Source organism: Strongylocentrotus purpuratus, unplaced genomic scaffold (genome assembly GCF_000002235.5).
Source record: "Strongylocentrotus purpuratus isolate Spur 01 unplaced genomic scaffold, Spur_5.0 spur5_scaffold_10, whole genome shotgun sequence".
Taxonomy (NCBI): domain Eukaryota; kingdom Metazoa; phylum Echinodermata; class Echinoidea; order Camarodonta; family Strongylocentrotidae; genus Strongylocentrotus; species Strongylocentrotus purpuratus.
The window spans coordinates 17,616,256-17,641,186 of record NW_022145595.1 but is presented as its reverse complement, the minus strand read 5'-3'; the positions used below and the strand labels follow the sequence as shown (position 1 = coordinate 17,641,186).

General features: G+C 35.2%; 1 protein-coding gene across 1 annotated transcript; it reads right to left on the bottom strand.

Annotated features, from left to right (window-relative positions):
• Positions 1 to 4,986: 4,986 nt before the first annotated feature.
• On the bottom strand, positions 4,987 to 24,533 carry LOC105445537 (multiple epidermal growth factor-like domains protein 6). The gene is made up of 20 exons (XM_030979661.1): positions 24,411 to 24,533; positions 23,874 to 23,978; positions 23,337 to 23,441; positions 18,975 to 19,079; positions 18,042 to 18,146; positions 17,504 to 17,608; positions 16,967 to 17,071; positions 16,302 to 16,406; positions 15,635 to 15,739; positions 14,831 to 14,935; positions 14,294 to 14,398; positions 13,757 to 13,861; positions 12,163 to 12,267; positions 10,652 to 10,683; positions 10,302 to 10,329; positions 9,862 to 9,893; positions 9,499 to 9,526; positions 8,972 to 9,092; positions 8,173 to 8,229; positions 4,987 to 6,627 (listed from the first exon to the last, which is right to left on the bottom strand). Exons 1-20 carry the CDS (start codon positions 24,454 to 24,456, stop codon positions 6,621 to 6,623), a joined length of 1,611 nt encoding a protein of 536 aa, XP_030835521.1. The 5' UTR covers positions 24,457 to 24,533; the 3' UTR covers positions 4,987 to 6,620.
• Positions 24,534 to 24,931: the final 398 nt, after the last annotated feature.

Sequence of the window (24,931 nt, the reverse complement as noted above, 5' to 3'; positions counted from 1 at the left end):
CTCGGGGGGTAATTCTCCGGGGGGTAATTTTCTGGGGGGTAATTGTCCTTGGGGGGTAATTGTCCTCGGGGGGTAATTCTCCGGGGGGTAATTTTCTGGGGGGTAATTGTCCGTGGGGGGTAGTTTTCCGGGTGGTAATTTTCCGGGGGGTGATTGCCCAGGGGGTAATTGTCCTGATACGAAATTAAACATTACATGAATTTTCTCTCCCTCTCTCTCTGTCTATCTTTTCCCCTCTCCCTCCCCTCTCTACCCCGTCCTCTGAATATGTAATTCTCGCATTTCACCCCTCACTTCTGCCTTCTCTTTATTTCTTTTTCAGCGTTGCCATCACCTTTATCGCTCTATTTACAATTATCTCCTGTCATCTAATCATATACTGTATCATGTTACTCCAATACCCAACATCAAGTTTGTATGAAGGTATTATTTAGTTTTTATAAAGGATTATCACGCATTTAAGCTAAAGTTATGTGGCAATCCTTCTTCATGATTATTTATAATCATATGTTAGTATTATAATACAATGTAAGTATTATACGTTGATTATGTTTTTATTGAATTTTTAAATTTTTATTATCATGATTATGTTGTAATTAGTGTGTACCTTTAGGAAAAGACCACGAAACGAAAAAAATAGAATAGAAAGTAACATCGCGGACGGTGCTCAGCAACTACGAAAAAAACATTAAAACTGAAATATAACGGCAATATTTTCCACCTGTGTAAGTTTTGTTTTCATCATGATGACCACAACATTTTTTTTTCGGTAGAATTTCTTACCAAACCAAATCCCTTAAAGTTATAGCAATTAATAGAGGGGGTAAAAATTTGTGTTGTAGAACCGAAAAGAAATTATCATTCTTCGAAAGCCAAGAACAGAAACCTTAGTAAAATGTAAATATTTCAAATTCGGTAAATTGAATATAAATATCTTTTATGATCTTACTTTGATCTGCCTCTGATGGCTTTGGTACACCACAGATGAAAGCGACGCAAAAGAAAATAGCAACTCGCTTTTTCCAAATCATTCTAGAAAGTGACAGGTCTGTCAATTATATCAGAATCCTCTTCCTCTTCTTCTCCTTGTCCTAAGTAGTAACGACTATTCTGCTTCAATCTTGTATCTTCTTCTCCTTTTTTCTGTGGTCTAATGATCCTAGTGTGTCTTTCTGTGATTTTCTCCTTGCTCAACTCCCTGGCTCTTCCTCTCACAAGTTCTGGCCTCTTTCTAGACCAGTGCCTGGACTATATAATTCTCACTGTCCTTGATTTTAGGTTCGGACGCCATAAGAACGTGCGCGCCCGCTCACACACAAGCTTAATGTACAAGAGAGTCTCGCGCGCATACCCATCCTTTTTCGAGTACGCTAAACAATAATCTTGAGAACGAGGTCAATCTCTATATAAACAACCGCAAACACAAACATAAAAGCTGAGCATTATGCACTAAAAATTCAATGAAAAAATGATGTGACATAGACAATTTTGGTTACGCACCTATGTGTATTAAAATATAAATACTAACGACCATACAGTGCGTATAAAAACAAAGTATACACTACTTTGGTAGCTTCTAATTAAAAAGATATAAACCTATGTGACCTTGAATCATATGTTATTGCAAAATCGAATGTATACCCTGTCTAATAATACCATTCTTATAATTGTGCTATCAAGCATGCCTGAAGAGCAGACTTTTTAAAAAATATTGTCAAAATTCTTTTGTTCAATGTCTGAATCAATGTGGGTCAAAAGTCATTACATTTGTGTGATTTGCATTGCTCATTTCTTTACATTGACTATTAGGCACTTTGAAAAGAGCGTTAACGGGATAGCTGAGTTTTGTTGCAGGGGGCGCTACCCAAAATATTTTTTTTGTGAGATAATGACAAACTGTGTGTCAAATTTGAAAGAACATACAAAATCATCTTTGCTCGATCTAAATCAGTTTAGAGACGGCTGAAATATCTATAAATATAACGATTTTTGATTTTGTGGTGCCCCACAAACATTCGAAAATTTGAACCAGCCGTTGAAAAAAACTAAATAGCGCCTTATAAGTTTTATTTCAGTCAATGCCGATGTTGGCTGTGTGTTGGCTTTTTCGTGTTCGTTATAATACACACAACCAGCTGGCCGTGTATTGTTATTATTAATTGATAGATTAATTAACGGTCACTGATTTAAAAAAATAACTAAATTGGTGTAATCGTTTTGGCTAAATTTCACACATTGTAGGGTCTAAAATTACCTTCATAACAATTTTAGAATAAGAGCAATAGGGCAGTGAACAAGTGAGCAAAGAGAACTTAGATAATAATGTGACAATAAGTTAGTAGGCTGTTTAAAATAGTTAATGTTATCTTGTGGGCCGGGGGTCTTAGGCAAATATAAATATTGTTTCAAGTTTCAATTCTTTATTTTTCCACATTTCACACACAATATAGACGAACATTTAAATATAAATATGCTGACTTTTACATCAGGAAATACCAATCGTCATCTCATATTTTTTTGAAATCCTTGTATCGCCATAGTTCATGTATTTACTTTCAGTATTCAAAAGCGATTTACATTCATATGTTTCTGTTTTGCTACGTAAGAGGGCCCCAATGAATATGTTAACATCTCCTTCTACAGTACTATCACCCTCAGGGAGATACTTTTCACCCAAATAAAGGAAGTTCCCCTTATCGTCGCGAGCGTTGGTAATAACCAGGACTGCCATAATCATACTCTAGAGAATGTTGTATCGTAATTCATTGACAATCCCAGTAGAAAGACCTCACTCAGTATTTTACACTGTAATGCATCGAGTAATCTTTAACTTTTAAATAGAACATATTGGTTAAAACTCGCTTGTAATCGGTCTCGCCATATTTGTATAACTAATTCGACACTATGAAATTGTGAGTGGTGAATAAGATGTGAACTTGACTAATCAAATTATTTTCCTCCTCCGTCTTTGTTTTTCTTCAAAAAAATGCCCTTTTCCTCTTTCCAATTATGCTGACTTTTACATCAGGAAATACCATTCGCAGTCTCATATTTTTTGTAATCTTTATGTTTATGTATTTACTTTCAGTATTCAAAGGCGATTTATACTCATATTTCACTGTTTTGCTACGTAAGTGGAGACTTATGAAAATGTTAACATCCAGGAAATACCTTTTTGAATTTTAGTTAGGCCTTTTCACTTTTCATCTTCATTTCATCTTCATCTATGTACTTCTACACGTTCCTTTATTCTGAACAGCTAATCTCCTTCTGTAATACTATCACCCTCAGTGAAATACTTTTCACCAAAATAAAAGGAAGTTCCCTTATCGTCACGAGCGTTGGTAATAACCAGGATTGCCAAAATCATACTCTAGAAAATGTTGTATCGGAATTCATTAACAATCCCAGTAGAAAGACCTCACTCAGTATTTTACACTGTAATGCATCGAGTAATCTTTAACTTTTAAATAGAACATATTGGTTTAAACTCGCTTGTAATCGATCTCGCCATTTTTGTATAACTAACTCGACACTTTGATATTGTGAGTGGTGAATAAAATGTTAACTTGACTAATCAAATTATTTTCCTCCTCCGTCTTCATTTTCTTCGAAAAATGCCCTTTTCCTCTTTCCAATTATGCTGACTTTTACATCAGAAAATACCACTCGCAGTCTCATATTTTTTGTAATCTTTATAGTTCATGTATTTACTTTCAGTATTCAAAGGCGATTTATACTCATATTTTACTGTTTTGCTACGTAAGTGGAGACTATTGAAAATGTTAACATCCAGGAAATACCTTTTTTGAATTTTAGTTAGGCCTTTTCACTTTTCATCTTCATTTCATCTTCATCTATGTACTTCTACACGTGCCTTCATTCTGCACAGCTAATCTCCTTCTGCAATACTATCACCCTCAGTGAGATACTTTTCACCAAAATAAAAGGAAGTTCCCTCATCGTCGCGAGCGTTGGTAATAACCAGGATTGCCAAAATCATACTCTAGAAAATGTTGTATCGAAATTTAGGAAATACATCAGGAAATACCACTCGCCGTCTAATATTTGTTGTAATCCTTATATCGCCATAGTTTATGTATTTACTTTCAGTATTCAAAGGTGATTTTTATTCATATTTTACTGTTTTGCTACGTAAGGGGAGACCAATCACATTGAAGGAATCAAATCAACTTTTATCGAAATTGGAAATATAAAGGTCAACAAAATGTATTATCTGTCCAACACATAAAATATACTTCATAATGGGTGGTTTTAATGTAGACATTTTGCCTTCACTACAAAACAACACTGATGCAACCCTGATTAATGCATCAGTTTCTCATGTATTACATCCACTAATGAATATGGAATATATAATCAACATGGAATATAATGAATGGAATTATAGGGAAGAAAACTAATCACTCGAGCACTCCAACATTATTTGAAAATGGCCGTGAACTATTGGACCCTACTGAGGCAGCAAATTTGTTAATTCATACTTTATTAACATTGGCCTAAGCTATCTGCCAAAATTGATAGCGATAACTCACGACCTAACGATTTCTTTTTAACCCACTTGCAAAGAGTATTTTTTTTATTGAACCATTCGATAGAGCTTAATCAATAAAGCCTAGCAACTCCATCCGGTTACGACGAAATTTGTACAAATCCCCTTAAAGGGCAAGTCCACTCCAAAAATAATTTACTTTCAAAAGAAGTATACAAATCAGACGAACCAAGCATAACAAGTTTGAGCAAAATCGGATAACAAATAAGGAAGTTTTGAATTTTTAATAACATGAAAAACTTTAAAAATCAGGAGATAAATTTACAACACACTCATGAGTCTGTGACTTCATTGCATTACTATTCACTTATTGTTTTCTTTATATCGATAACATATCAGTACACTAATATAAAGTAATTTTTTAGTAAAATCATTAAAAATGTGAATTTTTATGAACTTTTTAACCAAAAATCAATGATAAAATAGTTTCAATAGTTTCAAATAGTATCAATTCTTAAAAGTTCCTAAAAGATTGTGTGAAATGTCATGCACGTAATATGAAACAAATCATATAAACTGGGCAAAGACATGAGGAAATCAAGTTGTGGGGGATAAAAAGGGAACTTAATGGGATAAACATATATAAAGCAATTGATAAATAGTGAGGCAAAGACGTTATAAACTGAGAACCAAGTTTGCAATTTGTGTAGTGATTTTCTATGTTCTATAGTTGTTCATACTTTTAATAAAAATCATATATTCCATATTAGTTATCCGTTTTTATTCAAATTCTTTTGCTCTGTTTCTCTTGTTTTTCTGCATCTATTAAAAGCAAATTATGTTTGGATTGGCTTTAGCCTTTAATGCCTATCTGCACTAGTTTGGCCAGGAGGTATTAGACCTTCCTGCATGGTCACTGACAAGTGGTTATCTCATCAAATCAGCCCTTAATCAACATAATAAAAGGGGACCATGAGGGGGGGGGGGGGTCGGTCACCACTTAGGCATTGTTTGCTTTATAGAGGCCGCAAGTAGCTATAAGTAGTGCAGTAGGGCTTTAAGAAAATTATTGGCCTGATAGTCCTTCTCTTGGATATATTTTTGCTCTATCTCTATCCTCTGGAATGTTTCCTAATTCGCTTAAAATTGCGAAGGTTATTCCTATTTGCAAAGAAAGATGACCTTACCTTTAAAATTAAGTATTTACCGTCTAATATCATTGTAACCGAGCATTCCAAAATATTTTGAAATAAATAATAAACAATGTAATATTTGCATTTCTAACTAAATGCGACCTAATAAATGGAAATCAATTGGGCTTTAGAAAACAATTACTCCACCGATCTTGCCCTGCCCCAATTATATGATAATATTAAGAATACTTTATGCAATGGTGAACATGTCTACTTATGGACCTAAGTTAGACCTTTAATACTTAAGATTAAAGAATTTTAATACACACGTTACAAACATTATGGTATCAAAGACAACACACTCCCCTGGTACCAAGACTACTTATCTAATAGAAAACAATTCGAATGACACAACTCTAAATCCTAATACTATCAACACATAACATGTGCCACACCCCTAAAGATCCATCCTAGGCCCACTTCTATTTCTCATTAATACATCAATAATACTTCAAACTTCTCCACTATCTGACATATATACGCTTATCATACTACTCTATTTTGTTTATTCCGAGCTTGATGCACCGGTAAATTAAATTAACATTAGGAACAATTTCACATGCAGGAACAAAATTGATGGAATAGCTTAATCTAAAGAAACAAGTTCAACATTTCTCCGAGTTATCATTGACGGAAACCTAACTTGGAAACAATAAATAACAAGATATCGATACCACCGTATCACGAGATGTAGGTATTTCATTCAAACTTAAGAACATTTAAAAAAAATTGTCTAATAGCAACGAAACGATTTCTAGAATCAAAAAAAGGAAAAAGAAATACAAATTATGAAAAGTAAAAGAGCTCCCCAAAAGTATCGACAAGTTTATCTGCCCATGCACGAGATTAAAATAACCCAGTAGCTATGTCCTCACTCTTCGTTCCACTCGCCATTTTGAAGTTTATTGCCGAGACTAAGCACTGTAGAGAAAGAGAAAGAGAGACGAAGAAAAATGACCAGTTATAATTGAGTAGGGCGTATCATAAAGATATAACACCTGCATACACTTTCAAAATGCAACATGGTACACAGTTTCATTTCAGAAGAAACAATTTATAGCTTTCATGACATTGCTTATCTTAAATTAAATTAAATTACAGAGCGGCCAAGTGCAGAATGGAGAAGAAAAAAACTTTTATTAGTAAAGATTTTATGTTAAATATACTATGTCCTTTTTGCAGCCAACGTCAAATTCTGTAGAACTTAGCAGGAATTATGAATTCCTCATGTATGCCCTATCTGTAAAATTTAAACGTTAGCAGTGTCCTAATATTCAAATTATGCAAGGAAACCTGTTTACTCGCTAGACTTCACTGTCAGACACTATTGAGTGACTGACAGGCTTTTTTCTTCCTTGGTAATAACATACATAACATGATCTGTAAAGGGTACATGAGCATTTGTCTACATCAATAACCCACTTCTTGTAATGGCCAAAATTAAACTGACTGAATCTTTGCGCAGCATAAAACATACGACCATGCGGTACAATGGTCTGAAAATCAGAATATTACTTAATGGATCTATAGCTCTTAAGTAGATTCGACAACTAATAGTCGTTATTTTCCCACTTAAAGATATGTTCAAGCCCCCTTTTTATAGGGAAGTTCTAAATTAGTATTACCATTCAAATGCCGTTGGAATTTAATCTTTTCATTTTCTGGGGCCTGCAAATGGGGACAAAGTACCTTTAAGGAATAGTCGATTCTTTTCAGCTTTTATATCAAGTTTAATGAGATTTAGGAGTTCCGGTAAAGACGAAGATTAATGTGTGAGCTTCCTAATCCTCTTTATTTCAACCTAGAACAATACCCACGTAGAAGAAATGTGCCCCCGTATAATAATAATAATAATAATAATATAATAATAATAGCCTAATAGTCCACTCCAAATTTTATTGAACCGAAACGGATTTTTTTTTTGCCCAATTGATCGTGAGCCCGGCAGCCACTGAGCAGCGCCAGATCGACGTTGCTCTATCCCTTACTGTTGAACGCCTAACAAGGTAGCAACAACTCCCATCTTTTAACGTCTTTTGGTATGACGCGGCCGGGGTTCGAACCCACGACCTCCCGGTTGTGCGGCGGACGCTCTACTGACTGAGCCAACACTCCGTTTTTTTTTATTTTTTTTATTTTTTTTATTTTTATTTTTTTTTGATAATAATAATAGCAGATGACTAGTAATAGCTAAGGTGTTCGACCCAAACGGTTATGACGAATGTGCGTGTAGTCCCGTATACCCATTTCCGTGTTAGATGTAGTGATAAGCGCATCCTTATTAACGTTATCATTATCATTATATATTAGTACATGTATTATCATTATTTGTTTTATTATTTTTATTATTGTTATTATTATAATTAATATTTTCATTACTATAACTATCATCTAATAACTATATTCAACCTTTCACAATGCCACTGCTTGACACCAGTTCTCAGCTGTATGTCTAAAAGAACTTACTCGACGTAGGTAGGGTTGTCATGAACTTCAGCCTGGTCTGTTGAAGGGTTTACCTTCCTAATACAAGAAAACAAAAGTAAGAGCGATATTAGGAGTTTGAGGATGAAAGGAAAGGTTATCATAATAATGAAAATGAAGTAAACAAAAAAAACGGGATAATAGTAAATAATTATGTGATGGAGTTGGGTGAAGCTCGCGATAATTACAAGACAATTTTTCTGGGTGACCATGTGTATCCCTTGCGGTAATTTCCTACGAGTTTCTATCCTTAACACGGTACCCAACAAACTAAACTTAACGCTAATCCGAAACCAAACCTAAAAGCCAATTACACCCCTAACCCCTACCCTCTACTTTAAGGAAAATAATATTCTGGTTTGACAAAGAGCTTAAAACACTTACGATGTCTTTATGCCCTTTACAGGTCTCAGGAAACTACAATGAATGTCCATCGTTACGGACACCAATCTATTTACTGGATGGAGGGTAGCAATGTGGATTAATTTCTTGCTATATAGGACGTTAGTGCCTGGCTATGATTCGGCCCCTCAACCCTTGGATTGAGAGAGATGACAAGTTAATGAACCATTATACCATGACACCTCCACATATCGGAGCACCCTCTTTAAAAGGCCCTGTACAAGGACACATAAATGTAGGTATAGCTGAAATCCCATGATGGCAAAGACTTCTTGAAAGTCAACCTAAGGCATTGTCAATAGCTCTGTCTATCAACAATTGAAACGTGCGAATATGTTTTGTAGGTGTCTTTGGCGCCAACAAAATAAATGCAGCATACCTCGGTGGTGGACGTTTCTTCAGTCCGCAGATCAGAACGACGACAAGCACGATCAAAACGATCAGAACGATCAGAAGTACCGATCCCCCATATATTCCGATGATCGCAAGCGTCGAAAGAACTGTAGAGAAAGAGGATTGTTTGTTTCATTCTTGACATAAAAACTTCGTACATGGATACAGTGCGACTAAGCAAGACGAACTTAAGAAGTACTGGTATTTGTATTTTATGTAGCCTTCCTAAGCCTAGTTGGCAACTAAAATACTCCCTGTTAGCTAGATAAAGAAGTATTTGTCAAACCTCACTAGGTTTTTACGTTTAGGTCCTAGGTCATGAAGCCTACTTGGTAACTAAAAGGCCCCCATGTTGAAGAATTCGATGAGAGGCTTCATTCTGATATCATATGCACTTTGACATCCCTCATTTGACTTTAATTACATTTATGTAGGAACATTTGTGGGGGATTGCTTGAGTTTTCCAGCACGCGTCTGTGTGCATGTATTCTTCAGAAGGATGTTATCATTTACCTGACAATGGAGCTTGACTCGAAGGTTCCTGAAATTTAAGAGAAACGAATATCATATATTTCATTTACTTCATCTTATTTATACAGTCCAAGAAAATCATTGCGATCATCATGGCATACGTGGATATTATTAAAATTACCTATTTTTATGTTTACAAATTGTTCTCAATGGAGGAGATCATGTACTGATTATATCGGTAATCGTTCTGTATTGTTTTACTTTAGCTTGATGTTTAATTTGATATGTCAAAACATATAGTTTTTATTTGACAATTAAAACGTGAATAATATATTTGCATTATTTCATCACTCTATTCGGATGAGAATGATACACTGTACAAAGATAAGAAGATTGATGACTCACTATTGTTGCCTCCGTTGTCCTATCTGAAATACCTGTGAATGGGATAACATTATATAAAATGAGATATAATGAGAACAAATTATAATATTTCAGTATTCGTTCCATGATTACACATTTCTCTATTCTAGGGATTTGACCAGGCCCATATTCATAAATCCCCTATCAGCCAAGTTGGCAACTGAAATGCTCTCCGTCAGCTAATGCAAGAAGTTTTTATAACCTTACTACGTTCTAGTTTGCAACTAGGTCCTAGGTCATTAAAGCCTACTTGGCAACTTACTGGCTTCCATGTTAAAGATTTCGATGGGAGGTCTCAATCTGATATAAAATGCACTTTACTCCATGATTTTACTCTAATTATACAAAAATGCAGGTTGGTGTTTGTGTGAGTCCGCAAGCTTCTGTGTGCATGTATTATAAAGAAGAATATAATCTTTTACCTGACGTTGGAGCTTGACTAGTAGGTCCCTGAAATTCAAGAGAAACGAGTATTACAGATATTTCATTTACTAAATCAAGTTTCTATAGTCCAATAAAGTCATTTAGATTATTATAGTATTCATGAAAATCATTAAAAGTTTGATTTTTACGAATTATTCACGGTTGGAGGATGGTGTGTAATGATTTTGATAATTTGTTATTGTTTTTACTTTCTTGGTTTATTTGATACGTCAAAAAATGTAATTTTTCATGGTAGTCATTATTATTTCATATTTGCATTTTGCACTGCATAACATCGTCACACTATACGAATTAGAATGATATAATGATATGGAGATTGATAACTCACGATTGTTGCCTTAGTTGTTGTATCTGAAATACCTATGAATGGAATAAAAATGAGAAAAAATTACAATAAAACAGTTTCCGTACCATGGCTACACCTTTCTCTATTTCTCAATTTCTTCCCAAATTTAGAGTTAAAGTATTTAGAGATATAGAAACTATCTCTACATCACTAGTTGGCTACTAATCATTTCATCACCCATGAAAGAGAAAAAAATGTGGTCCGAGTGTCATAGAACTGGGAGAGATAATTTAATGTCATGGAAAGGGAAGGAGAAAGAAATGTATATTTCAGCACAGGATTAATCCACCAGACGTGATTGTGTTGTGATGCAGAATAGTTTAAGAGCTATAGACTTTCTTATGCTATGTTTACACTATGTTCCCGGCGTCCACGGCGCAGGCACCTATAATGAGCCATTTATTATCGTTAAGACTTATGTGATGGATTGTATTCAAGCTCTTTTAAAGACAATGAGGACGACGATATTGGTAAAAGAACACGATGTTGTTGATAATTTTAGAGATAACATCATTCATAACGACTCTGATGATGATGATGAAGATGGTGATATTGAATAATGATGGATATAATGTCTATATACCAAGTTAACTTTTTTGTTCTAATTTTCTAATCGAGTAGCATTCCCGTCTTTCGAGATATTAAAAAGACGTCAGGCCAAAGAGACAAAATACCTTAACGACAGCACGTTCGTCGGTTCGTTATAGGAATGAAATAATCTTGGCCACTGCCCTAAATTTACACCTTGTCTTTTATTTGGTGATCGAAAGGAGATGCAAAACCTGAGTTGAGAGGTAAGAGGTTTGAAGAAATCTTACCTGTTCCACAGGTTGTACCAGTGTACCCAGTTGCACACATGCACATCAATGTAGTCGAATCACAAGTTCCTCCGTACTCGCAATCCGAGTCCACGGCGCAGGCACCTATAATGAGCCATTTATTATGGTTAAGACTGATGTGATGGTTTATATTCAAGTTCTTTTAAAGACAATGAGGACGACGATAAAGTAAAATAACGTGATGATGTTGATCATTTTAGAGATAACAGCATGTATAACGACTTTGATGATGATGATGAAGATGGTGATAATGAATAATGATGGATATAATAATGTCTAGAGTCTATATACCAAGTTAAATCTTCTGTTCTAATTTTCTGATCGAGTAGCATTCCCGTCTTTCGAGATATTGAAATAACGTCAGGTCAAAGAGGCAAAATACCTTGGTGACAGCATTAAGTATGTATAGCGATAGGCCCCGAGGAAGACTTATAATAATCAACCTTTGTCTTTTTGATCGACAATTAATTTTTATTCACACTTTTGTAAGTGTGAAAGAGAAATATGTTCTAAAAAAAGAGTTTCTTCTTGAGTTCGTTATATAAATAAAATAATCAAGGCCACTGCCCTAAATTTACACCGTGTCTTTTATTTGGTGATCGAAAGGAGATGCAAAACCTGAGTTGAGAGGTAAAAGGTTTGAAGAAATCTTACCTGTTCCACAGGTTGTACCGGTGTACCCAGTTGCACACATGCACATCAATGTAGTCAAATCACAAGTTCCTCCGTACTCGCAATCCGAGTCCACGGCGCAGGCACCTATAATGAGTCATTTATAATTATGAAGACTTATGTGATGTTTTGTATTCAAGTTCTTTTGAAGACAATGAGGACGACGATAAAGTAAAAGAACACGATGATGTTGAGCATTTTAGAGATAACAGTATTTATAACGACTCTGATGATGATGATGAAGATGGTGATATTGAATAATGATGGATATAATGTCTATATACCAAGTTAAGTCTTCTGTTCTAATTTTCTAATCGAGTATCGACCTTTCTTTCGAGATATTCAAATAACGTGAGGCCAAAGAGGCAAAATACCTTGGTGACAGCATGAAGTTTGTATAGCGATAGGACCCGAGGAAGATTTATAATGATTAACCTTTGCATTTTTGTTCGACAATTAAGCTTTATTCATACTTTTGTAAGTGTGAAAGAGAAAATGTTCTAAAAAAAGGGTTTCTTCTTCAGTTCGTTATAGGAATGCAAAAATCAAGGCCACTGTCCTAAATTTACACCGTGTCTTTTATTTGGTGATCGAATGGAGATGCAGAACATGAGTTGAGAGGTAAGAGGTTTGAATAAATCTTACCTGTTCCACAGGTTGTACCAGTGTACCCAGTTGCACATATGCACATCAAAGTAGTCAAATCACCCCGGCCCCCCCCCTGGATCCGCCACTGGATGTTGATCATTTTAGAGAGGCATCGACTCTACCACGAGGCCATTACTGGTCCATGGAACAGTCACGATGAAGTCACGAACGAATACCTAAGCTCTCCTGGTTCCTTCTTACTCATTAATATTCATTAGTCCGCCATAGGACAATAACCTTTATAAATGTAATGCTTCTGGGAGAAATTTCAATTATTTAAACATATTTGTGGCTTACACCCAGTAAATAAGATCGATTGATCGATCTGTATTGAAAAACAAGTTTTAATTTTTTTTTTGAACCAGCGGGACTTGAACCTGCATCTCCTGCCTGCCGGGCAGCGACTCTACCACCAGGCCATCACCGGTCCATGGCACAGTCACAATGAACTAGAACAAATACCTAAGCTCTCCTGATTCTCTCTGACTCATTAATATTTATTAGTCCGCCATAGGACAATAACCTTTATAAATGTAATGCTTTCTGGGAGAAATTTCAATTATTTAAAAATATTTGTGGCTTACACCCAGTAAATAAGATCGATTGATCGATCTGTATTGAAAAACAAGTTTAAACAAATCATTGAACCAGCGGGACTTGAACCTGCATCTACTGCTTGCCGGGCAGCGACTCTACCACCAGGCCATCACTGGTCCATGGCACTTTTGTTCGACAATTAAGCTTTATTCACACTTTTGTAAGAGTGAACGAGAAAATGTTTTATAAAAAATAGAGTTTCTTTTTCAGTTCGTTATAGGAATGAAATAATCAAGGCCACAGTCCTAAATTTACACCGTGTCTTTTATTTGGTGATGGAATGGAGATGCAAAACCTGAGTTGAGAGGTAAGAGGTTTGAAGAAAGCTTACCTGTTCCACAGGTTGTACCAGTGTACCCAGTTGCACACATGCACATCAATGTAGTCAAATCACAAGTTCCTCCGTACTCGCAATCCGAGTCCACGGCGCAGGCACCTATAATTAACCATTTATCATTATGAAGACTTATGTGATGGTTTGTATTCAAGTTCTCTTAAGGACAATGAGGACGACGATGAAGTAAAATAACACGATGATGTTGATCATTTTAGAGATAACAGTATTTATAATGACTATGAGGATAATGATCCAGATGTTGATGATGAATAATGATGGATATAATGTCAATATACCAAGTTTAATTTTCTCTTCTAATTTTCTAATCGAGTAGCATTCCCGTTTTTTGAGATATTGAAATAACGTCAGGCCAAAAAGGCGAAATACCTTAACGACAGCATGTTCGTCGGTTCGTTATAGGAATGAAATAATCAAGGCCAATCCCCTTAATTTACACCGTGTCTTTTATTTGGTGATCGAAGGGAGATGCAAAACCTGAGTTGAGAGGTAAGAGGTTTGAAGAAAGCTTACCTGTTCCACAGGTTGTACCAGTGTACCCAGCTGCACACATGCACATCAATGTAGTCAAATCACAAGTTACTCCGTACTCGCAATCCGAGTCCACGGCGCAGGCACCTATAATGAGCCATTTATAATTATGAAGACTTATGTGATGTTTTGTAATCAAGTTCTTTTAAAGACAATGAGGACGACGATAAAGTAAAATAACGCGATGATGTTGATCATTTTAAAGATAACAGTATTTATAACGACTATGATGATGATGATGCAGATGGTGATGATGAATAATGATGGATATAATGTCTATAAACCAAGTTTATTTTTCTCTTCTAGTTTTCTAATCGAGTAGCATTTCCGTTTTTTGAGATATTGAAATAACGTCAGGCCAAAGAGGCAAAATACCTTAACGACAGCACGTTCGTCGGTTCGTTATAGGAATGAAATAATCAAGGCCAATCCCCTAAATTTACACCGTGTCTTTTATTTGGTGATCGAAGGGAGATGCAAAACCTGAGTTGAGAGGTAAGAGGTTTGAAGAAAGCTTACCTGTTCCACAGGTTGTACCAGTGTACCCAGCTGCACACATGCACATCAATGTAGTCAAATCACAAGTTCCTCCGTACTCGCAATCCGAGTCCACGGCGCAGGCACCTATAATGAGCCATTTATAATTATGAAGACTTATGTGATGTTTTGTAATCAAGTTCTTTTAAAGACAATGAGGACGACGATAAAGTAAAATAACGCGATGATGTTGATCATTTTAAAGATAACAGTATTTATAACGACTATGATGATGATGATGCAGATGGTGATGACGAATAATGATGGATATAATGTCTATATACCAAGTTTAATTTTCTCTTCAAATTTTCTAATCGTGTAGCATTCCCTTTTTTTGAGATATTGAAATAACGTCAGGCCAAAGAGGCAAAATACCTTTAACGACAGCACGTTCGTCGGTTCGTTATAGGAATGAAATAATCAAGGCCAATGCCCTAAATTTACACCGCGTCTTTTATTTGGTGATCGAAGGGAGATGCAAAACCTGAGTTGAGATGTAATAGGTTTAAAGAAAGCTCACCTGTTCCACAGGTTGTACCAGTGTACCCAGTTGCACACATGCACATCAATGTAGTCAAATCACAAGTTCCTCTGTACTCGCAATCTGAGTCCACGGCGCAGGCACCTATAATGAGCCATTTATCATTAAAGAGTTTCTTCTTCAGTTCGTTATATAAATATAATATTTAAGGCCAATGCCCTAAATTTACACCGTGTCTTTTATTTGGTGATGGAATGGAGATGCAAAACCTGAGTTGAGAGGTAAGAGGTTTGAAGAAATCTTACCTGTTCCACAGGTTGTACCAGTGTACCCAGTTGCACACATGCACATCAATGTAGTCAAATCACAAGTTCCTCCGTACTCGCAATCCGAGTCCACGGTGCAGGCACCTATAATAAGCCATTTATTATAATTATGAAGACTTATGTGATGGTTTATATTCAAGTTCTTTTGAAGACAATGAGGACGACGATAAAGTAAAATAACACGATGATGTTGATCATTTTAGAGATAACAGTATTCATGACGACTATAATGATGATGATGAAGATGGTGATAATGAATAATGATGGATATAATGTCTATATACCATGTTAAATCTTCTGTTCTAATATTCTAATCGAGTAGCATTCCCGTCTTTCGAGATATTGAAATGACGTAAGGCCAAAGAGGCAAAATACCTTGGTGACAGCATGAAGTTTGTGAAGCGATAAGACCCGAGGAAGACTTATAATAATCAACCTTTGCATTTTTGTTCGACAATTAATTTTTATTCACACTTTTGTAAGTGTGAAAGAGAAAATGTTCTAAAAAAAGAGTTTCTTCTTCAGTTCGTTATAGAAATGAAATAATCTTGGCCACTGCCCTAAACGTACACCTTGTCTTTTATTTGGTGATCGAATGGAGATGCAAAACCAGAGTTGAGAGGTAAGAGGTTTGAAGAAAACTTACCTGTTCCACAGGTTGTACCAGTGTACCCAGTTGCACACATGCACATCAATGTAGTCAAATCACAAGTTCCTCCGTACTCGCAATCCGAGTCCACGGCGCAGGCACCTATAATGAGCCATTTATAATTATGAAGACTTATGTGATGTTTTGTAATCAAGTTCTTTTAAAGACAATGAGGACGACGATAAAGTAAAATAACGCGATGATGTTGATCATTTTAAAGATAACAGTATTTATAACGACTATGATGATGATGATGCAGATGGTGATGATGAATAATGATGGATATAATGTCTATAAACCAAGTTTATTTTTCTCTTCTAGTTTTCTAATCGAGTAGCATTCCCGTTTTTTGAGATATTGAAATAACGTCAGGCCAAAGAGGCAAAAAAACCTTGGTGACAGCATAAAGTTTGTAAAGCGATAAGACCCGAGGAAGACTTATAATAATGAACCTTTGCATTTTTGTTTGACAATTAATTTTTATTCAAACTTTTGTAAGTGTGAAAAAGAAAATGTACTAAAAAAAGAATTTCTTCTTCGTTTCTATATATAAATAAAATAATCAAGGCCAATGCCCTAAATTTACACCGTGTCTTTTATTTGGTGATGGAATGGAGATGCAAAACCTGAGTTGAGAGGTAAGAGGTTTGAAGAAAGCTTACCTGTTCCACAGGTTGTACCAGTGTACCCAGTTGCACACATGCACATCAATGTAGTCAAATCACAAGTTCCTCCGTACTCGCAATCCGAGTCCACGGCGCAGGCACCTATAATTAACCATTTATCATTATGAAGACTTATGTGATGGTTTGTATTCAAGTTCTCTTAAAGACAATGAGGACGACGATAAAGTAAAATAACACGATGATGTTGATCATTTTAGAGATAACAGTATTTACAATGACTATGAAGATGATGATCCAGATGTTGATGATGAATAATGATGGATATAAAGTCTATATACCAAGTTTAATTTTCTCTTCTTATTTTCTAATCGAGCAGCATTCCCGTTTTTTGAGATATTGAAATAACGTCAGGCCAAAGAGGCAAAATACCTTAACGACAGCACGTTCGTCGGTTCGTTATAGGAATGAAATAATCAAGGCCAATCCCCTTAATTTACACCGTGTCTTTTATTTGGTGATCGAAGGGAGATGCAAAACCTGAGTTGAGAGGTAAGAGGTTTGAAGAAAGTTTACCTGTTCCACAGGTTGTACCAGAGTACCCAGCTGCACACATGCACATTAATGTAGTCAAATCACAAGTTCCTCCGTACTCGCAATCCGAGTCCACGGCGCAGGCACCTATAATGAGCCATTTATAATTATGAAGACTTATGTGATGTTTTGTAATCAAGTTCTTTTAAAGACAATGAGGACGACGATAAAGTAAAATAACGCGATGATGTTGATCATTTTAAAGATAACAGTATTTATAACGACTATGATGATGATGATGCAGATGGTGATGATGAATAATGATGGATATAATGTCTATATACCAAGTTTAATTTTCTCTTCTAATTTTCTAATCGTGTAGCATTCCCTTTTTTTGAGATATTGAAATAACGTCAGGCCAAAGAGGCAAAATACCTTTAACGACAGCACGTTCGTCGGTTCGTTATAGGAATGAAATAATCAAGGCCAATGCCCTAAATTTACACCGTGTCTTTTATTTGGTGATCGAAGGGAGATGCAAAACCTGAGTTGAGAGGTAAGAGGTTTAAAGAAAGCTCACCTGTTCCACAGGTTGTACCAGTGTACCCAGTTGCACACATGCACATCAATGTAGTCAAATCACAAGTTCCTCCGTACTCGCAATCTGAGTCCACGGCGCAGGCACCTATAATGAGCCATTTATCATTAAAGAGTTTCTTCTTCAGTTCGTTATATAAATATAATAATCAAGGCCAATGCCCTAAATTTACACCGTGTCTTTTATTTGGTGATGGAATGGAGATGCAAAACCTGAGTTGAGAGGTAAGAGGTTTGAAGAAATCTTACCTGTTCCACAGGTTGTACCAGTGTACCCAGTTGCACACATGCACATCAATGTAGTCAAATCACAAGTTCCTCCGTACTCGCAATCCGGGTCCACTGTGCAGGCACCTATAATAAGCCATTTATTATAATTATGAAGACTTATGTGATGGTTTATATTCAAGTTCTTTTGAAGACAATGAGGACGACGATAAAGTAAAATAACACGATGATGTTGATCATTTTAGAGAAAACAGTATTCATGACGACTATAATGATGATAAAGAAGATGGTGATAATGAATAATGATGGATATAATGTCTATATACCACGTTAACTCTTCTGTTCTAATATTCTAATCGAGTAGCATTCCCGTCTTTCGAGATATAGAAATGACGTAAGGCCAAAGAGGCAAAATACCTTGGTGACAGCATGAAGTTTGTAAAGCGATAAGACCCGAGGAAGACTAATAATAATCAACCTTTGCATTTTTGTTCGACAATTAATTTTTATTCACACTTTTGTAAGTGTGAAAGAGAAAATGTTCTAAAAAAAGAGTTTCTTCTTCAGTTCGTTATAGAAATGAAATAATCTTGGCCACTGCCCTAAACGTACACCTTGTCTTTTATTTGGTGATCGAATGGAGATGCAAAACCAGAGTTGAGAGGTAAGAGGTTTGAAGAAAACTTACCTGTTCCACAGGTTGTACCAGTGTACCCAGTTGCACACATGCACATCAATGTAGTCAAATCACAAGTTCCTCCGTACTCGCAATCCGAGTCCACGGCGCAGGCACCTATAATGAGCCATTTATAATTTTGAAGACTTATGTGATGTTTTGTAATCAAGTTCTTTTAAAGACAATGAGGACGACGATAAAGTAAAATAACGCGATGATGTTGATCATTTTAAAGATAACAGTATTTATAACGACTATGATGGTGATGATGCAGATGGTGATGATGAATAATGATGGATATAATGTCTATAAACCAAGTTTATTTTTATCTTCTAGTTTTCTAATCGAGTAGCATTCCCGTTTTTTGAGATATTGAAATAACGTCAGGCCAAAGAGGCAAAATACCTTGGTGACAGCATAAAGTTTGTAAAGCGATAATTTTTTTTCAATTCATTTATTGTTCAACCATCAATATATATATATACAATCAAAATAAGTTACATCAAGATTTAGAATAATGCAATGATGGTTTGGTGACCCCGGAGAAAGCAGAGCTTATAAAAAGGGGCCACCAATACATAATACATAAAAAGATCAACATTAATTATACTAAAAAATATCAACATCGAACATTAATATAAACAAGAAAAAAAAAAGAGAAGTATACTTCTGCAGCAGCAACAAAAAACTGTATCTACATGTATAGGAGGGCAGTACAAATGAAAGCGAACAAGAATATCAAGAGTATTTTATAAAGAAGGTAAGATTTCCCTGCTCAGCTTTTTAAATCTGGAAAGAGTTGAGCTGTTTTTGATATTGTTGGGGAGTTTGTTCCATAACTTAGGAAAATGAATTATAAATGAATTTGAGGCGACGGAAGAACGAACCTGAGGTAAGTGTATTAAATTAATTTGGCGAGTTTGGTAAGAATGAATTGAGGAATTCAAAACAAAGATATCGCTAAGGAGAGGAGGCAAGATTTTCGAATGAAATTTATACATAAACACAAGGGAATTCAAGGTTATCAGGTCCTTTAACGGTAATATATTTGATTGTGAAAATAAAGGTTTTGTATGACTATTGAAGGGAGCATTAAAGATAATTCGTATTGCTTTCTTTTGTAAAATGCATAATTTATCTAAATGGGTTTTAAAGGTGTGACCCCAGACAGTATTACAGTAATTAAAATGAGGAAGTATAATGCTATTGTAAAGAGTCGTCAGAATAGACTGGGGCACAAAAAGTCTTAATTTAGAAAGAACACCAATAGATCTTGATATTTTTGTACAAATTGAGCTAAGATGTGGTTTCCAAGAAAGATATTCATTCAAAATTACACCTAAAAACTGCATATTATCGACCTTTTCTATGACATTTCCACCAATAATGAGGTTTGACAGATTTGACGGAACCCTCCTTCCTCTCGCACGAAAAATAATATACCTAGTTTTGTCAAAATTTAAAAACAATTTATTGCAAGCATACCATTTATTTAATTTGTCTAGTTCATTGTTTGCTGATGATATAAGATTGTCAATTTTTTTATGTGATAATGAAACAGTGGTATCATCAGCAAACAAAGAGAAGTTTAGAATTGAAGAACATTTAACTATATCATTAATGTAGACGAGAAAAAGGAGGGGCCCTAACACAGATCCCTGAGGAATTCCACAGGATACATCCATATGTTGAGATTTGACACCATCGATCACCACATATTGATTTCTATGTAACAAGTAACTGACGAACCACTGAAGTGGAACCCCTCTAATTCCATAAAATTCTAATTTTTTTAACAAGATGTGGTGATCAATGGTGTCAAATGCTTTTGACAGGTCCATAAATACACTAAGGCAATAATTACCAACATCTATTTCATGTGATATAGTATTAACCAAGTTCAGTACGCCAAGATCAGTAGAAAAATTCTTTCGAAATCCAAATTGTTGGGGTATCAAAATATTGTTTAGTGCAAAAAATTTATACAGCCTGTTGTAGATTATCCTTTCTAACATTTTTGAAAAAAAAGGTAATAGAGCAATTGGTCTGTAATTAACAATGTCATGTTTGTCACCTTTTTTGTATATTGGAATTACCTTAGCGGTCTTGAGATTATAAGGGACAATACCTTGTGACATTGATTCATTGAATATATAACAAAGAGGATCAACAATTGTATGAATGCATTCCTTAATGACACGTGCAGCAATAGAGTCCGAACCTGGTGCAGCAGATGTTTTCATGGATGAGAGAACATTGATTATTTCAGTATTGGAAGTCGGATTGAAGAACAGTGAACTTGGTACACGGTTTGATAAATAATCCAGAAAGTGAGAGGAAGAAGTTGGTATCTTTTCTTGTGTAATCTTTCCAATATTAACAAAATACCTATTAAATGCTTCAACAATAGATGCTTTACTAAGTATCTTATCCTGATTGTAATACATGTGAGAAGGTAATGTTTTGTATTTTTTACCTAATAAGTTGTTTATTCGAGACCAGGTTTTTTTCATATCACCTCTCAATTTTTTAAATAGGTTTTCATAATAAATCTTTTTGCTTCGGCGAATGATACTTGTGAACATGTTCTTATATTCAACGTATTTTTTTCGCGTACGGGTGTCACCTTTCTTCATATAACGACAATATAACTTTTGCTTTCTCTGAATAGATTTTAAAATACCACGGGTGATCCAAGGTTTATCGTGTTTTTTAAGTTTTACCTTTGTAAGGGGAAAGCATTCAAAATAAAGGGAGCTAAGCTTATGAATAAATAGATCATATGACACAGTGACATCTGTTCTACCATAAATTACAGACCAGTCAATCAATCGTAGCTTATTCTTAAATAACAAAATCTTTTCTTTGGTGATTACTCTTGATTTGCCACAGAATGAATGAATAGGGACAGATATATTGTCACTTATACAAAATATTGGAAAATGATCCGAAAGATCTGAATAAATGATACCACAGTTTAAATGCATGTGAATACAGTTGGTAAATATGTTATCAATCACGGTAGCAGAATGTCTAGTTACACGAGTTGGTTTACTTATAGTAGGGAATAGCCCATATGTAAACATTATATCTAGAAATTCATTAGTTCTGTGATCAGTATCTTGATTAAGTAAATTTATATTGAAATCGCCTAATATATAAGCATCTTTATTTAAGGGATTTATTTCGACCAACAGACTCGTGAGTGTTTCGTTGAAATCATTAACATCAGTATTAGGTACTCTGTAAACACAGCCAACTATTATAGGTTTCTTTTTCTCTTGATGCATTTCAATAAAGACAGTATCACAATGATTACGACTAACTGATAAATTAGGACACAGGTTATAATCAATATCATCTCTTATATATAAAGCTACTCCTCCCCCATGTTTGTTAAGTCTATCAATATGAACAAGTGAATATCCGTCAATATTAAACATATTAACTGAAATGTTGTTTCGGAACCATGTTTCAGAAATTCCAATAACTGTGAATTTGTAATCTAATGAACTAAGAAGAAGTTGTAGATCGTCGTAATTACGGACAAGACTCCTTGAATTAACATGTAATATAGAAAAATTATCTGGAGTAGATTTATATTTTTGTACAAAATCATCAGAAAACATATACTTGCAGGAATTATTGGTTACATTGTTAGGTTGTAATATTTTTGTAGAACTCAGCTCATTATTAAGTTCATTTAGACTAAGAGGATTTACGGACAGAGAGTGGTATTTGTCCTCATCGATACATTTGTCTAAGTGAAAGAAAGTAAAAATAGATAACAAAAACACATCGTTGTCTAGGTGATGATTGAAAGGAAAAATTTCAGAGTTGCAAGTAATACAAAATGCATCGTCTTTGAGTGATTGTAATTTAGAACAGTTCTGACAGAGTAGTTTATTACCCCTCATGAGAAAAAAGAAAAAAGGAAGTGCTGCAAAAAGTGTACCAAAAAAGAAAAGAGGGAAACGACAAACAAAATACGAAGGCCAACAATAGGTTGCCCAAACAAACACTAAAATGTTTGAAGTCTAAGAGAGCGATAAAAGTATACCCCTCATAAAAGTTTTAAAAACACACACATAAAAAAAAAAAGTTAATATAAATACTAATGATAAGATGTCCAAACAGACCCGAGGAAGACTTATAATAATCAACCTTTGCATTTTTGTTTGACAATTAATTTTTATTCAAACTTTTGTAAGTGTGAAAGAGAAAATGTACTAAAAAAAGAATTTCTTCTTCGTTTCTATATATAAATAAAATAATCAAGGCCAATGCCCTAAATTTACACCGTGTCTTTTATTTGGTGATGGAATGGAGATGCAAAACCTGAGTTGAGAGGTAAGAGGTTTGAAGAAAGCTTACCTGTTCCACAGGTTGTACCAGTGTACCCAGTTGCACACATGCACATCAATGTAGTCAAATCACAAGTTCCTCCGTACTCGCAATCCGAGTCCACGGCGCAGGCACCTATAATTAACCATTTATCATTATGAAGACTTATGTGATGGTTTGTATTCAAGTTCTATTAAAGACAATGAGGACGACGATGAAGTAAAATAACACGATGATGTTGATCATTTTAGAGATAACAGTATTTACAATGACTATGAAGATGATGATCCAGATGTTGATGATGAATAATGATGGATATAATGTCTGTATACCAAGTTTAATTTTCTCTTCTAATTTTCTAATCGAGTAGCATTCCCGTTTTTTGAGATATTGAAATAACGTCAGGCCAAAGAGGCAAAATACCTTAACGACAGCACGTTCGTCGGTTCGTTATAGGAATGAAATAATCAAGGCCAATCCCCTTAATTTACACCGTGTCTTTTATTTGGTGATCGAAGGGAGATGCAAAACCTGAGTTGAGAGGTAAGAGGTTTGAAGAAAGTTTACCTGTTCCACAGGTTGTACCAGTGTACCCAGCTGCACACATGCACATTAATGTAGTCAAATCACAAGTTCCTCCGTACTCGCAATCCGAGTCCACGGCGCAGGCACCTATAATGAGCCATTTATAATTATGAAGACTTATGTGATGTTTTGTATTCAAGTTCTATTAAAGACAATGAGGACGACGATGAAGTAAAATAACACGATGATGTTGATCATTTTAGAGATAACAGTATTTACAATGACTATGAAGATGATGATCCAGATGTTGATGATGAATAATGATGGATATAATGTCTGTATACCAAGTTTAATTTTCTCTTCTAATTTTCTAATCGAGTAGCATTCCCGTTTTTTGAGATATTGAAATAACGTCAGGCCAAAGAGGCAAAATACCTTAACGACAGCACGTTCGTCGGTTCGTTATAGGAATGCATTAATCAAGGCCAATCCCCTTAATTTACACCGTGTCTTTTATTTGGTGATCGAAGGGAGATGCAAAACCTGAGTTGAGAGGTAAGAGGTTTGAAGAAAGTTTACCTGTTCCACAGGTTGTACCAGTGTACCCAGCTGCACACATGCACATCAATGTAGTCAAATCACAAGTTACTCCGTACTCGCAATCCGAGTCCACGGCGCAGGCACCTATAATGAGCCATTTATAATTATGAAGACTTATGTGATGTTTTGTAATCAAGTTCTTTTAAAGACAATGAGGACGACGATAAAGTAAAATAACGCGATGATGTTGATCATTTTAAAGATAACAGTATTTATAACGACTATGATGATGATGATGCAGATGGTGATGATGAATAATGATGGATATAATGTCTATATACCAAGTTTAATTTTCTCTTCTAATTTTCTAATCGAGTAGCATTTCCGTTTTTTGAGATATTGAAATAACGTCAGGCCAAAGAGGCAAAATACCTTAACGACAGCACGTTCGTCGGTTCGTTATAGGAATGAAATAATCAAGGCCAATGCCCTAAATTTACACCGTGTCTTTTATTTGGTGATCGAAGGGAGATGCAAAACCTGAGTTGAGAGGTAAGAGG

Bases quoted from the DNA above. Each gene is read 5' to 3' on its own strand.
- LOC105445537 (XM_030979661.1), bottom strand. From the start codon at position 24,456: ATGTGCATGTGTGCAGCTGGGTACACTGGTACAACCTGTGGAACAG. The intron at 17,072-17,503 runs GTAAACTTTCTT...GGTTAATTATAG, and splicing joins TGGTACAACCTGTGGAACAG to GTGCCTGCGCCGTGGACTCG. The intron at 14,399-14,830 runs GTAAGCTTTCTT...GGCTCATTATAG, and splicing joins TGGTACAACCTGTGGAACAG to GTGCCTGCGCCGTGGACTCG.